The sequence below is a fragment of the Camarhynchus parvulus genome, chromosome 1A, assembly GCF_901933205.1.
Source record: "Camarhynchus parvulus chromosome 1A, STF_HiC, whole genome shotgun sequence".
Classification (NCBI taxonomy): domain Eukaryota; kingdom Metazoa; phylum Chordata; class Aves; order Passeriformes; family Thraupidae; genus Camarhynchus; species Camarhynchus parvulus.
The window spans coordinates 32,834,575-32,846,604 of record NC_044586.1 but is presented as its reverse complement, the minus strand read 5'-3'; the positions used below and the strand labels follow the sequence as shown (position 1 = coordinate 32,846,604).

At 36.1% G+C, this 12,030-nt stretch overlaps 1 protein-coding gene across 10 annotated transcripts in view; it reads left to right on the top strand.

The window, feature by feature from the left end:
• Positions 1-12,030, top strand: part of NAV3 (neuron navigator 3) — a 507,938-nt gene that overhangs the window by 363,648 nt on the left and 132,260 nt on the right. For 8 of the 10 annotated variants that reach the window (XM_030959546.1, XM_030959547.1, XM_030959548.1 and 5 more), the window contains 2 exons: positions 5,062-5,130; positions 7,830-7,969. In XM_030959546.1, coding sequence (XP_030815406.1) covers positions 5,062-5,130; positions 7,830-7,969 — 209 coding nt within the window. Of the gene's footprint in view, positions 1-5,061; positions 5,131-7,829; positions 7,970-8,194; positions 9,064-12,030 lie in introns of those variants that run through there. The other 2 variants (XM_030959545.1, XM_030959552.1) reach the window with 2 other exon arrangements.

The following is a 12,030-nucleotide window of genomic DNA, read 5'->3' as shown; positions in this document are numbered from 1 at the left end:
CACTGTTTATTCATTCTTGTTAAAAGGCTCTGTATTCTGCAGGAACATAAATATTGATGCAAAACTGGGTTATCTGCATTTTGGTTTATGATTTGTGAACAATAGGAAAATATTGAAAACATAATTTTGCTTGTACCTTGAAGCATGAATCATTTGGAGACAGACTGCTTGAATAAGATGCCAGAAGTTCAAAGAGCGGAAAGGAGAAATGTCCAAATAATTTAGAACAGATGACAGGGTATGAGCTAGAACTGCCTGAGCCACAGACATTTCCTCTTGTGAATGAAAAAAAAAAGTGTATTTATTTGTTAAATATATAATATTTATCTCTATATTTATATCTGTAATTATATCCATATTTATATATTTGTATATATTTTTATATTTACCTCTATCTATAGATAATATATCTCTATCTATAAAATACACATTGATAAATAACATTTATATAAATGTTAAATGTTTATTTATTTATAAATAAATAGGTAAAGGTATGGATATATGTAGTTATATAGATACATACGTGTGGATATGGCCATAAATTAATTGACCAAGGCTGGACTAAAAAGGGAAAAGAAATGTCTGAAAAATATTGTTTGTACAGAAAATCAAGTTCTTTTGGTTTCTTCCTCAGTGTTCCTTGAAAATACATTTGGGGAATCAGGCATCTTCTACCTGCCCAAACTGTTTGGTAGGGTGAGGGCTTGGAAACTTTTGTTCCCTGTGGCATCTTTCCAGGCACACTTCGAATTTGGAGTCAGGTATACCTTAGAATGTTATCTCTTGTGCCTTTCAATCAGTAGGATGATGAGTAGCCAAATAGAAAAAATTAAAGGATTTTTTTTTCTTATTTAAGAAAAAAATTATTAAAAAAAATAGGCGCACAGGGCAACTGAGACCTTCTGTGCAAATTTTTACATTGAAAAGGCATTCTTTTTAAACTAGTCTTTTCCAGAGAATTGTTCTAATACAAAAGTCTTGAACAGCTCTGGAGTGCATTCAGACTAGAGACTAAATGCACTTTGTAAGATCAACGGCATATTAAAATTCAAGTATGCCAGTAAGGAAGAAAGAGTTTGATTATGTTCTGCAAAACCCTTTCCCTTTTTCTAATTTCAACATAGTGCATAGCTGACATTTTAGAACCACCATGTGACTCCTAACATTATAGGAAAATGACAGCGTGATGTAACGTGATCCTATTGATCCTTTGAAGGACTTAATAAAAAGTATATGATATTCAGGGTGTCGCTGCATGGGTTACATTTGAAGACAGAGGTTAAAATATTTTTGGCTTGATTCATGCTCTTTTCAGGTTTATGGAAGGTTCATGGTTCAGCTTTGTGTGTTAACCCACTTTCAAGGGCCTGCTTCTTTTCTGGCATATTGTATGGCAACAAAATAGAGTTTCTGGTAGTTTAGTCCAGTGTCAAACAATCTGTTGCCTTCTTTCTGCATAGAATCATAAAATTATTTAGGTTGGAAAAGACCTCTAAGTTCATCAGGTCCAACTGCTAACCCAGCACTGCCAAGTCCACCACTAGAAGCTATCCCTAAGTGCCACATAAACTCATTTAATATTGTAGCCTGCATTGATTTCCTAATCTCCTCTACACCTTTTAGGACCTTTCCATAACTGTGCCATGCCTGCAAATGGATGACTCCTGTCAGCTCCCCATTCTGATGGAGCATGGTGCACGGGTCCTCAGTGCAGCTGACTGTGCTGCACAGCCATGTGGCACCATGCAGAGCCCTGGTTCCTGCAGCCACTCAGCACAATACAGACGTGGGGTTCTCCACCAGCACCTCGAGCTCAGCACCATCACTGTCCTTTCTTCTCAGCTACCTCTGTGCTGAACTGCCTTTCTGGGCAGTCTCAGGATGTTTATTCTATTTTCTCACAGCAAATGAAATTTCCCAATCGTCACCATTTCATATCTGCTGTGTTGACTAGTGTTTCCCTGGTTTGTAAAAGAAAATATTGATGGCTCCAACCTGGAAGACAGAGTCTATATTATTTTTGCAGAGTCCAGATTATTTCTAAGATTTCAGATGCCTATATGCCATTTTACCTGTTTTGGACAGCATTTACTTCACTTCCACAGTGTCTTATTTGGAAGAGGAGAGTTAAGCATCATGTCTGCTCCTATCTACATAGTGTAAATGATTGCTGATATGAGTATTATAACAGTGGAAAGGGTCTTTTAGACCCTGAGGAAGGGTAGTAGACAGCTGAGAACAAGAGGCCTTAAAAATCTGCCTTTCCAGCCCTCTGACAAGTAAATCCTTCCTTGTCCTGAATGCTGTAGCATTAAACTGGCATTCTCTGGTATGTTAAGATCCATTTACGGCTTTAGTTCAGACACACACTTACTATATCGTGGTGTGGATTTTTAAGCATTAAAATTAACTCTTTTGAGCAAAATGGGTTTATTTTCCTGACTGACAGATACTACCCACAGACAATTACCTGGTAGGGTAGAGGGCAGTATGTAAGTATTTGTTCATACATTTAGAAGAGTGGCTAAGCTAAAGTCTAGTCTGAAACAGCGTTGCAGTTCACATCCATGAAAGTGGGCCAGCAACTGGGACATGCATCCATGGAAAGCTTTCATGGGCTCAGCACATCCAGAGCTAATTGACAAGGAAAACCTAAAGTCATTAGAACTTGATGCAGCTGCTTTAAGAGTTAAATTCTCTTTTTGCCTTTCCCTTGTCACATTACTTTGGAAAATAAATTTAATCAGTCACAGTGGAAATCATGCTTTACAAATAATGTTTTACTGACATTGACACTTTCATCAATGCCTGCCAAGCCTATTTGGAAAGTTTGAAAGTAGTCTATAGGCTCATGTTTCATGAATTTGCTAGTGGATAGAGTCCCAAGTAAGAGCCACAGAAGGGAAGCATTCTAGCAAGCATTATCAGATAGGTATTTTATGCATTTATTGCTATTTAAAGTATGTGGGCTAGTTTATCAACACTGAGATTAAGGGTTTTGACCTTTCAGTTTACTCTTCAATGTATTGTTTGAGAGAGAAATGCTATGATACACTAAGGCACTGCAACCTACTCACTCTTTTTTCCCATCTTACTTTCTGTGTTGATTGTACTGTGTATCATTCCACCTTTTACAGCATAAATGCACAAAAGTTTTATTTGACAACAATTTTTCTCACAAATCTCTTATTTTAGTCAATGCAGATAACCAGCAATTCATTTCTAGATTCCTTCATTTTAAGTATGTTGGAAAAAAAAAAAGAGAGAAAGATCTCATCAAAAGATGGACTATTATGCCAGGCACAAATGTAGCAAACTCAGTAAAAACCTATGTCACATTTGCATCATAAGTCCAGACATTATTAAGAAATATAGCCGTAAGTGAAATATAATTCAATGTACTAAAACTAGATAGCTAAAAATATATAAAGTGTGATTATTATGGAATTATTTTGGTATTATTATAAGTAATATATTAAGTGATATTATATATTATAATATCCACCGAAGCTATGGTCATATAAAAAAAAAGCAATTTGTCAGCATTACTCTGAAGATATATGTCAGAGAATTGAATGCTGCTTTTACATATTGGGTGATTCCTTTCTTCCCTCTTAAGACTGAAGTACTCTTCTTACTTTTATATTCAAATGCAAATACATATGTTACATCATATGTAAATGTGCCATTTTTAATTGGCAGGAACAGAGGCAGCTCTAAACCCTTTGTTGGGGTTTAATTTTGTAAAATAGCAATAATCTCGCATCTCATTGCAGTCTCACATTGTCCCTTGGTTTGTGCCTTCTTCTCACCCCTTTTCAGCACTGCACCGCTAAGGAAGGGATGACCTTTCTTATCTGACAGCTTTTCCCATCTGGTTTACACTCAGGTCTGGCTGCTTCAGTGGACTGGCAGAAATTGCTTAACACTGTTCTAGTAGACTCAACACCACCAGGTGCTTCTTAAAAGTTCTGCTAGTCTATAAAGCTGGGACAAGAGCACTGTGGTTTCTGCTGCTACTCAGAAGAATTGCTGGAAGATGCAGAACTCTGAGAAACAAATGAAATCTGTGACTATTGGAGTTTCTACTTCCTCAGTTGTCCATGACTTCCCTAACAATACAAGGAATTTGATGATGTTATAGCACCTGGCTTAGGCACCTCTCTACAGTCTTAGACTGTGTGGATGCCAAAGGATGCACCTGTCCATGAAAACTGAAATTACCTGACAGAAAGCTGTACCTTGGCCATACATTTGACATATCCCCTATGCAAATGTCTAAAAGATTAGAGGAAATAATTTGCTTTCTAATCATGCCGGGTTGTTGGGTGTCAAAAGGAACATACACCTTTTAGCCCTGTAGCATAGAACGTTTTTTGTTGCAGAAATGCTACTTGGATGCCTTAATAGACAAAGGTGCATTTTCCTATGAATTCCACAGTGAGTCTAAGCACATGTCTGGACTTTCTTAATGCAGCCTCTGCTTCATTGCCTCGGTTATTGCATACATGACCTGTGCTGTAACAGTAATAAAATTTGTGACAGGGTGCTTCTTCCATGTAGCTCAGCCGTCAGGAGGGTCACCTTGCTTTAGTGGGATTTTTTCTGAGTCCACATTGAATTTGGTATAGCAAATCTGTTCCTAAGAGCCCTACTGTGAATCCAGTCAGGATGCTGGAGAGACCAGTAGGAGTGTATTTGTGCTTAGTGCATTTCATGGGAGAAAAAAAGCAGCACAATGTTTTCAAGTTCACATTCTGTGTGAATTGAGCTATACTTCAGGAATTCAATCACTGTGGAAATTTGCTCACTTTTTGTATTGATAAGATAATTTCTAGCAAATGAGACATTTTATAACAATATCCATTATTTCATAACCTGTTCATTGCATCTCATAAAAATCTGCATGTTTACATTGTTTCATATTGTTGCCAGTTAATTTGCATTTTTTATCTATGTTCGATTTGCATTCATTAACTCATCATTTGCTGGTAAGTCTGTTCTTTCTATACATATTCAAAGAAATTCTTTAATTCAATTTCTCTGTTTCTTCTCATACAGTCTCACAGCCAGATATGCAACTCAGTCTAATCACAGTGGAATTGCAACCAGTCAAAAAAAGGCTTCTAGGTCAGTTAAATATCTCTAATTTATTGCTTGTTAGTGATACTCAAGCAAGTATATGCCCTTTGATATTTTATCCTTTGGACTTAAGCAGACACTAAACAATGTGCAATTTTTGTTATGTGAGCAAGCTTTGGAATGATGAGCTTTGCCACAGAAAAGCCTTGTATTCATTGGCTGTTGGCCAATTGGCTGATTTCTACTATATATTAGCAATATTTATGGTTGTTATGTATCCTGCATCTTTGTATTCTGCATGGAAAACATTGGATGTGAAGGATTAATAGGTGATTTTAGTGCTCTGTACTTTCTGGCTCAATTCCTGACTTTAGTCATGAGTGAAAAGAAGTTTGGGAGTCCACCCCAGTTCCCACTTGATGTTTTGCATATATAGCTAACCCACCTGAAAGTCTGAGTTCCCAGAGTCAAGTTTACACAGAAGCAAAATAGAGCAGAAAAAAAGAATGACTTCCAAGACTTCTGCTCCATCAAGAATAGTCTGCACACAGTCCCCATGAATGAGAGGCATTGTTTTGGCAGTGAATTTGACAGAGCTGTGTGTAGGAACTGATTTGTTTCAGATTTTGTCAGTACTTCTAGTCTGTCATTTCCATGAGCACTAAAATCTACAAGCCAGATTATAGAAGAAAGAAGCTGAGGTCTAAAGCTTACTCTTTTTTCTAGCTTTTTTTTTTTTTTTAGGAGGGGGATAATTAATGTGTTCATTAATTATACCTTTGCTTTACAGTTCATTGGTGAGACCAATGAACTCCAAGTTGCATAATCTCCAATAAAGATTGCGTTTTGCAGTATGGAACACTAACACAATGTGTGTTGCTGGTGATAAGTTGAAATGAGCTATACCACAGTCCAGTTGCTTCGCACCTGCATTTATAGGTCTTTGTTTTCCTTATTGCTAATGCTCCTGTCTTGTCTACATTCAACTTGTCAAAGTTAACAGTCTTATTATAAAGTATTATTGTCTAATACTTTAAATCTGTGGCAGTGTTTCCGAAGCCTGTTCAGAGGTATGTGACTTGTCGCTTATTTGTTATACTCTTCTTTGCATTTCCTTAGCTGCTTAACATGATTCTGCAAGAGCAATTTAAAACCTGAATTCAATTAAGAAAGTCAGCAGATGAGGTAAACTGGAAATTGTGTAGAGAAAATGACCTCATGCATAATGTGCTTATTGTGGCAAGTTCTTGAATTCTGGCATACAGAGTATATGCAGAACTATTTTGCATTTTAACTGAACAGATGAGTTTCTAGTGTTGCACATGCCTTTTCATTGCTTTTGTCATTACCTCTGACAAATGGTCTCAGAGTTCTTACTGCCTGTCAAATTAGGGTAATGAGAAGGAGCAAATGGATTTTTAAGTTTGTTTTAGTGCATTCTTCAGGGAACAGAAGATCACTTGAATTCACGGGTCACAGCAAAGGTTAGCATGCGCACCACTGCAGAGCAGACACAGTCTGCTCTGGGCTTGGCACAGAGACTAGCAGGGCAGGATGGCAGCCAAAACGAACCATGAAAATAACCAATGGATTAGTTCTCTGAGGTTTAAACTGGTAAAGAGACTATGGAGTTGTTTACAAATATTTGCAAATGAAAATTAAGTTATTTGAACATTTCTGTATGCTAGTGTATTAAACAAACAAAAAAAGTTTTGAAGAAATCAAATATTTTGTAATTTTTTGTAATGTGATTTTTTTTTTTCTTCCTTCTAATGCTGCTCTTTTATAATTAAGTGAAACTAACAGAATTTGATAATTCTGGTAGAATTTGCACTGCCATTATTAAAATCATTCCAATAAGCAAGAAGCAGAAGAGAGATGCTGTTCTCTGGCAAAAGCCTATGACTGATTTGAGCAATTAATTTTATGTAAGAAATAACAAAACTAGAAAGGAGTGGATGTGCCTACAAAGATGCTTCAGAAAGTTTGGAGTAGGCACATATTAAGGAATCTTACAGCACAAAACAAATTTAAATAGATGCAGGCTTACACATGCCAGAAACAACAAGAATCTACATTTTTTCCTTAGTATAGCCATATAGTAAGGTTCAGATGGTGGCAGCAAATACTAAGAAATGAACTGTATAGTCTACATTATATACTTCTATCTAAAAGGTATAAATGCATCTGTATCACCTAGATAAAATACATATTTACAATATTTTTCATTTAAAATAGTAAGGAGGAAGTATTTTAGTCAATAACCTTCTGAAAAATAACTGAAGAAGATAAATAAAAAGTCAGCTTTTATGCTAAACAAAACTGTGAAAATTTTAATGAGATACAAAATATTTCTTGACTATGTATTGCTGTGCTTTTTAATCTATTTCTTTAATATTTCCTCTCCAAAAGTGACATAGTGGTAAAGGTTGATACTGCACTTTAATATTTGTTAGGGTGAATCTGTTTTAGCAATGTTAATGGCAAATGCAAAGCATCTTCTTACATGTCTTGTGACTCTAGAAAGCATCTTTTTCCCTTTTGTGTGCATAAGGATAAGTTTAAATTTTCATTTGTGTAGTCTAACTAATTTGAATCCTCCTGTTTGTTGTTGCTTCCTGAATTCCTTGGGTTTAGTTTGTTTGAAATTGTGATCTGATATTTGCACACTGTCTCCGCTATATGTTGTATTACATAAAATTAACAGATTTCTCTCTGGTTCCTCACTGATTTTCCCACCATTCCAGGCTTCCAGGACCCTCAAGGGTGCCAGCTGCAGGCAGCAGTACCAAAGTCCAGGGAGCTTCCAATTTAAATCGGAGAAGTCAGAGCTTTAACAGCATTGACAAAAACAAGCCTCCACAATATGCAAATGGAAATGAAAAAGGTAAGGGATTAAAGTTACTAAGTTTACTCTCCATAACACACAAGAAGGAAAAAAAAAAGAACCTTAACCTTCCACAAGGGTAAAAGAAGAGAATGTAGTATTTAGACTTGGTAAGGAATACCTACGGGAATTGGGCCTGAATTAGGACTTGTGTTTCGGTTGAGATTTAAGTTGAGATGCAAAAAATTTCCAGATGTTATAATCATGTTTTATCAATCTTTGATGAAAATATCACAGGGTGACTTTTACAAAGTAAAAGTTAATCCATATTGGATGCCTGTAATTTTATTCCATATAAAAGTCTTCTCTTACCCAAAGGAGTACTGCCATCATTTTCAGGGGACTTGGCATCTTAGCCTCTAATGGAGAAGAATCAGAACATTACATTTGCATCAGAATGTTACATGTATCTATTTTTTCAGAACCTGACCTAGTGCGTGTATAATACTGAATAAAGGACTGCAAGTTAAATGAAATTTTGCAGGGATTTGGAGCAGCCATTGCAACAATGAACTGAATACCCTGGTCTTTCCGTTTCTCTCACCCTGACTCTGTTTTCCTGGAAAATGTGCCTCTTCAGGCTTTATCTCAAAAAGAATAATGCAGAAATGCAGCTTTCTGAGTTGTGTAACTAATCCATCCCCTTCCTCCTCTTCTTTTTCCCTTTGTGTAATGAACAGCATTTTATTCATATCTCTGGGTTAGAACCGAGTTGAAAATGATACAATATACATCGTACCCGTTTGCATCCTTGGGGTCTGTGGGAGGAACAAGTATGCAATGAATGTTCTTCATCCAAGCAACAGGCAGCTATCCAGATTTTTTTTTACAAAACTCTGATGACCATGCTTTGCCCCTAGCTGTATCTGAAGATATAAAACCATCCTTTCAATAGTTATTCCTTTATTTTTACTATCAGGATAGAATGTTTCACGTAGTTCTGTAGTGGGTTTTATTTTATCAAGGAGTTGTTTGTGTCAAGACATCCAATCTAAAACTAGAAAAAGATCAGTGTGAAAACTGAGCACACACTGTATCGTTCACAAATACAATAGTGAAGTTATGAAGCAGGAGATGTGGCTACTTGAGTGAAGGTATGTACAGCAGTTTAGGTTTTAGAATTGCTTCATAATGTTGACATGTTTGCTGCTGGAATATGTGAGAATGAAATTATTCAAGGTGAGACATGATTGTAGATAATAATATTCTTAGCTCGTTACTTGGAAACTGTCTTTTGACTGCTAAGGCTTGTATTGCATTGTACATTTATGTGACTTTTTGCATGATGTATTTCTTTACTTCCCCATTTTAAACAGCAGAGAGTGAGAACCTTAATGAGGTTTTTACTGAAGTCACTACTTGCAAGAGGATAAGAGGCGGCTTTTTTTGTAAAGTCAATCAATTCATTTTACAGAAAATAGAAGTAGTAATGCTGCATATCCACAGACTACTGTATTTGATATGTTTCCATGTGTTTTTTTTTTCCAATCAAAACAGCAGAATGGATGAAGAAAAATTAATTTTACATGATAATCAAAGATAAATACAAGTTTGTTTCAGGGCATAAAGCAGGAGTTCATTAGAGAAAATGACTGATGTGAATGCAAGGGTAGCAAAGTGAAATTCTTTCATAATATCCTGAAAGATCAGAAGAACCTGTATTTGAGTATGTTGTGCTGTACTTTTCCTAAACAGAAAAAAACCCATACCATGCTGTATTTTAAACTTGGTTACTATAGTGACTAATTTTTTAATATTATGATGAGATTTCCAGGTACTTTTTTGATATTTTAAAAAGTATTTTAGGATGTCCTATAACTTGAGATTTTTGAAGAATTTTTTTAGAAACAAACTTCAATCTTTACAATAGTAATAATATAAAATAATATAAAACCTGTCTTTTAAAAAAACAGTGCTACTGTACAGTAAGAAACTGATTGTTTCCCTACAGTGCAGCACAAATAATAGACCTTATATTTAGTTTTTACTTTTGATGCAGATCCTTGGAGCAAAATAACTTTACCAGCTTTTTTTGAATACATGTACCCTAATTTCTAAAACAAAGAGATGACTTGAGCTAATTAAATAGCTGTTAGATATTGGGACCATCAAACCTGTTCAAGGACAGACCACTGTTGTTCTGTTCCCTGCTGTACTCCTTCCTGTATGTGCAATAAGGAGACCTCAGAAAAGATATACAGCATAAGATTTTTTTTTTTAAATCCAGTTATAGGTAGTACTTTTAATCTGTTCCTGCGTAGCACGGTACCTCATTCACAGTGGGGAATGGATATGTAGTCACAGAGTTAAAGGAGACCTGAAGGTGATCCAAAAGAAGTGATACAATACTAAATACTCTTATTTAGTATTCCATTATTTAGTCTCTCATTGATATGATCTCCTTTGAATGTTGCTTAGGGAGTAGTTCACTCAGTAAGAAACCTGGCTCCCCTGAGCAAACGCAGGTTTGCTTTTTATGAAGCAGAGCAGTTTTCAACGACAGACCCGATCCGTTGTGTGACACAGGTAACTGTGTGTAGATCTGGTTAAGTCTGAAACACAGAATGCACCAGAACATTAAACAAGCCATTAGCTGAAACTTGTTTGTAGAGCTTTAGTGCAATGTTGGTTTTTTTTCTTTTTTTTGCTGGACTTTGAGCTTACAGATCAATTTCAAAGAACATGCATGCTTTTCAGACATGTCAGATTTATCTGCCTCTGATTTAATAGCATAAAGATAAAAATAAAATGAGGAAAATTAAACTATTTAAATGAAGTAATTATTCAGATTACTAATAAGGCACAGAAACAGTTCATTTTGAGTACAGCAAAGAAATAATGTTCTAATTCACACATTTGTAAACAAATTTTTATCGCTTAGAAACAGTATATTGAAACACTGATGAAGGACTCTTTGTCATGGAGTTATATTTCCAGCTTTTCAATATAATTACTGATATAAGATGGTGTTTCTGTTTTCTCCAAACTCAGTTTTAACAGTATTTGGTTATTTTGCCCATATGAACTCTGAGAAACTCTGCCCTGGAACTCTATGGTGTGATGATGCTGATGCAAATTGTTCATGTCTGGCCAGTATGTACATCTATAGCTAGTTTGTCTATGTTTCTTCTGGTGCCACTGTTTTTCCAGTTATCCCTTGTGATGTTCTCCTCTTGTGCTGATAAGGGGTAGCTACATTCTCATGGACAGCTACAAAGGGAGAGTTGAACAAGCTGAATTCTTTTAATCTCACTAGATTGACCTCTCATTCCTTCAAACATTCTTATAGCAACCCTTTGCAACTCACATTTTCTACTGACCTTTTTTATTGTGACAGGCTAAAAGTGGATAATCTGGACACCTGCCTGCTACAGAATATTTAGATTATCATGAGTAATTTTGCTGCAGTGGAGGAGCTGTTGTTAAGAGGTTGTCTTCTCCAGCAGTACAGAACACAGTTAAGGTCACAGATGAGAAGACAAAGGAGATTGCTTATGTACTGGGCCCAAGTGCAACTCTTCACATGTCCTTTATTTTTTTAACAGCCTATGAAAAGTGGATTTGAAAATGTCCATTCAGTCATCATGGTCTTGCTGTGTTATGGTAGAAGTTTCTCTTTTTGCATTAAACATCTGGGGGTGTTGTGTTTCTGCTGTGCTTTTACAGTGGAGGTTGAGCTCTGAAGCACTGAGTTCTCAAGCAGAGTGCAAAACTGTTTTCACTGGAATCTGACTATGCATCTCAGAAACAAGGGGTTAAGCCCAAAACAGAAGACAGACTTCTTGTAAAATTTAGTGTACAGAAATAACAAATCCTTTTCATAGGTTAGGTTCACTTTGTCTCAAAATCACCACAAGGTGGGGACAGGTTTCATGTAATGAGCAGCTAAGGCCAAGCCCAATTGAACACACAGAAAGCAGTTAATTGTGTGCAGCTTCAAGTAATGTATTTCTGCTGGAGGTGAATAGATCTTTTAATTCCACATCTTTAAACATACAGACAGGTTGTCAATATTTCTTGAGGGCATGCAGTTCACATTCCTTGCAGAAATATTAAGGTTG